Below are 3,058 nucleotides of genomic sequence, written 5' to 3'. Positions count from 1 at the left end.
TAAGGTGATTTTAGGCTTTGAGTAGACATATGTGTGCAGGCATATTGCCAATAAAACGTTCCAATAAACAAGTTAACGAAAGTCTTTTTAAATTCACAAACATTTATTATTCTTGTCATTACAACAAAAAATGACCTATGAACATTAAGTGTCTCTGTCTATACACATAACATACGTTTCACATATTCATTTCAATGAAATAGATAGGAACTAAAGCACAACAGTTTAACAGGATGTGAGGTAATGCGCTTTACACCAAAACCACATATCTGTCCACTGACAACATGAAATAATATCCATACAAAGTCACCACAACACCGCTTTTAAGGGAACGAGGGGCAGTGGGAAAGGTTAGATTTGTATTTAATAACCCTCCTTGTCTCAATGTGCTTTCTAACAATTAAAACCTGAGTTTGCGGTCTCGGTATTAACAGTGCTTTATCTCTTATCTCACAACGCACAATATATATATATATATATTTGTATTGTTATATATATATATAAATATAAATATATATATCTATATCTATATGTATATGTATATATATATATATATATATATATATATATATATATATATATATATATATACACACACACATATATATACACACACATATATATATACACACACACATATATATATATATATATATATGTATATAACAATACAAATCATAATAAAATCTCAATTATAGTTAAGAAACAATTAAATATTGCCCACAGAGTGAGATACGTGACATTTAACTTGTGTTAAAATAGCTGGATCTTTGCTCAGATAGTTGATTGCCTGGGCCAATGTAGGACAACGAATACACTTAATGTTGTCTTAGAATTTACTATCTGACCATCATGCTTCTTCCATTTATTGTATCCTATACATATTTACAATACATAAATATACGTTTAACTTTCCTCTCTCCGATCAGAAAGGGGGGAAGAGCAACACTCTTATTTCTCAAAGAACGTTTATCCTACCTTCACATAAGACGACAGAACCAGAACGGGTAGGATTTCTGCGAGTTTTGTTTTTGCTGCCAGTTTAGAAATGACAAATGTTAAGATTTGCAGTTTTGCTGGAGAATGTCTGTGAACCAGGCTGAAGCATGGTTTCCTGCGAGAGGTTCAAGTGGTTCGAAGCTGAGGTGAGTGCAGGGTTCAACATGGCCAGGATCTGAGCCTGACTGTGACTGTGGCTACCCGACTGTGCACTGTACGGGGAGGCCACGGAGTTAGCTGCACCGATTATATTGTCTATAGAGAAAGAAGGCCGAATTGGCGTGTTAGTGTCCGTCTTGAGAGGCGCCAGGCCGGGCAAGGTAGGGCTTAGTTGAGGGTAGAATGGCTTTCGTAAATCAGACCCTAATAGAGAGGGCAGGGGATGTGGCGTGGGGAAAATTGAGGCTGGTGAGGGGAGTCCACAAGGTGTATTATGGAAAGGGAAAGCGCCTGCTGTGAGGTGAGGATGATAGGGGTTATGAGCATGGAAGTTCTGCAGTTGGAGTCCATAGTTGTACCCATAAGGGCCGTATCCGAACCCGGGCAGGAACCCCCCGGCGTCCCTGAGGATTTCGTTGACTTGGTGCCTCTTGAAGCGCTTCCTCCTGCGTAAAAAACTCCCGTTGTCGAACATGTCGGCGGACTCTGGATCGAGGGTCCAGTAGTTGCCTTTTCCGGGGTTGCCAGGCTCACGTGGGATTTTGACAAAGCAGTCATTGAGAGAAAGATTGTGACGAATGGAGTTTTGCCAAGCGGGGAATTTCTCCCGATAGTACGGGAACCTGTTGCTGATGAACTCGCAGATCTCGCTGAGAGTGAGGCGTTTCTTGGGACTCTGGAGGATAGACATGGTTATCAGGGCTATGTAGGAGTACGGGGGCTTGACTAGAGCGTTCTTACCAGGCTTATCTCCTATCATGGCACCTGAATCTCCACCAACTCCAACCTGGTCAGCCGGACACTCTGAGCTGCTGAGGCCGGGAGAGGAACCCCTCTCCCCCGCGTTCTGAGACAAATTATCGTCCGAGTCATTGTCTAGAAAATCGCGATGAAGGTATTTCCCATCCTTGCCAACGGAAATGTCTCCCCCAACCACATCTATGTCCACATCATCAGACAAAGCAGAGTTGTCGGACATATCCGTCCCTAGAGTCATCCTTGGAGAGACTGGTTCTCTTCCTCCCTCTTGTTCCGTACTGAGTCTTTTCAGCTCCCACGCTGGGTGTACTCAGTCCGTGCGTATAGCACTCTCCAGCTCCTCGGAGGACCACAGTTAACTCCTGTTTAATTCGACGAGCTGCATAGAAACATTACTGGAATATAGAAGAGAGCAAGACGACGCTTGTACCCAGGTGTAACGCCACTCCAAACAGTTGGTATGGGGGCTATGATTCGTTTCACCGACGAAGAAACTCTTCTGACTTCAAGCTCAGGAAAACAAAACTCGAATGGAAAAGTCATAAATCAGTAAGGCTATTTACTTGAGGTTCACTACAAGCTGTCTTTATTCATTAATAGGTACATTAATCATTAATTAAGTATTTCTTTCTTGCATGCGTTTGTATTTTAGGTCGTTAATTTACTGTTGTATGGATATCTTTACGCACAGGCACGGAGCAAGTATCCTGCGTGAGCTTCATACTATTCCTCTTCATAGCGCTCAAAAGCTATTTATTCAGTCATCTATATCACGTGGTCATCGTGTCACCGTTACCAGGAAATGAAGGATAGGGCAAAGGGAAGAGAAGACGGACAAGGTGAGGAGTGGTGAGTGCGCTACCTTACACATTCTCTTGGGTTAACGATACTCTACTGCACGTACATCTTCTAAATATGGAATATTATCAAAAGTATTGGTTTTATGTTGATGGAATGCATGTTATATAAAAACAGGATGGACGTGTACACATTGTCAGTAGTGTTGAAACCTCATAGTGGTCAATTCTTAAGAATCTGAGTAAATTGATTGGCTAAAAAATACATAAGTCCAGAACCAGTACAACATAATTTGCATATTTATGGTCATGGCTTTCAAGTCGAAAACAAGTTAGTTTAATTG

General features: G+C 41.3%; 1 protein-coding gene across 1 annotated transcript; it reads right to left on the bottom strand.

Moving 5' to 3' along the window:
* Positions 1-581: 581 nt before the first annotated feature.
* Positions 582-2,629, bottom strand: foxd2 (forkhead box D2). The gene has a single exon (XM_055861499.1). It carries the CDS (start codon positions 2,153-2,155, stop codon positions 1,043-1,045), a length of 1,113 nt encoding a protein of 370 aa, XP_055717474.1. The 5' UTR covers positions 2,156-2,629; the 3' UTR covers positions 582-1,042.
* Positions 2,630-3,058: the final 429 nt, after the last annotated feature.

Source organism: Salvelinus fontinalis, chromosome 14, assembly GCF_029448725.1.
Source record: "Salvelinus fontinalis isolate EN_2023a chromosome 14, ASM2944872v1, whole genome shotgun sequence".
NCBI lineage: Eukaryota > Metazoa > Chordata > Actinopteri > Salmoniformes > Salmonidae > Salvelinus > Salvelinus fontinalis.
Note: the sequence above shows the minus strand (reverse complement) of the source record. Positions and strands in the feature narration are given on the sequence as shown.

Bases quoted from the DNA above. Each gene is read 5' to 3' on its own strand.
- foxd2 (XM_055861499.1), bottom strand. From the start codon at position 2,155: ATGACTCTAGGGACGGATATGTCCGACAACTCTGCTTTGTCTGATGAT.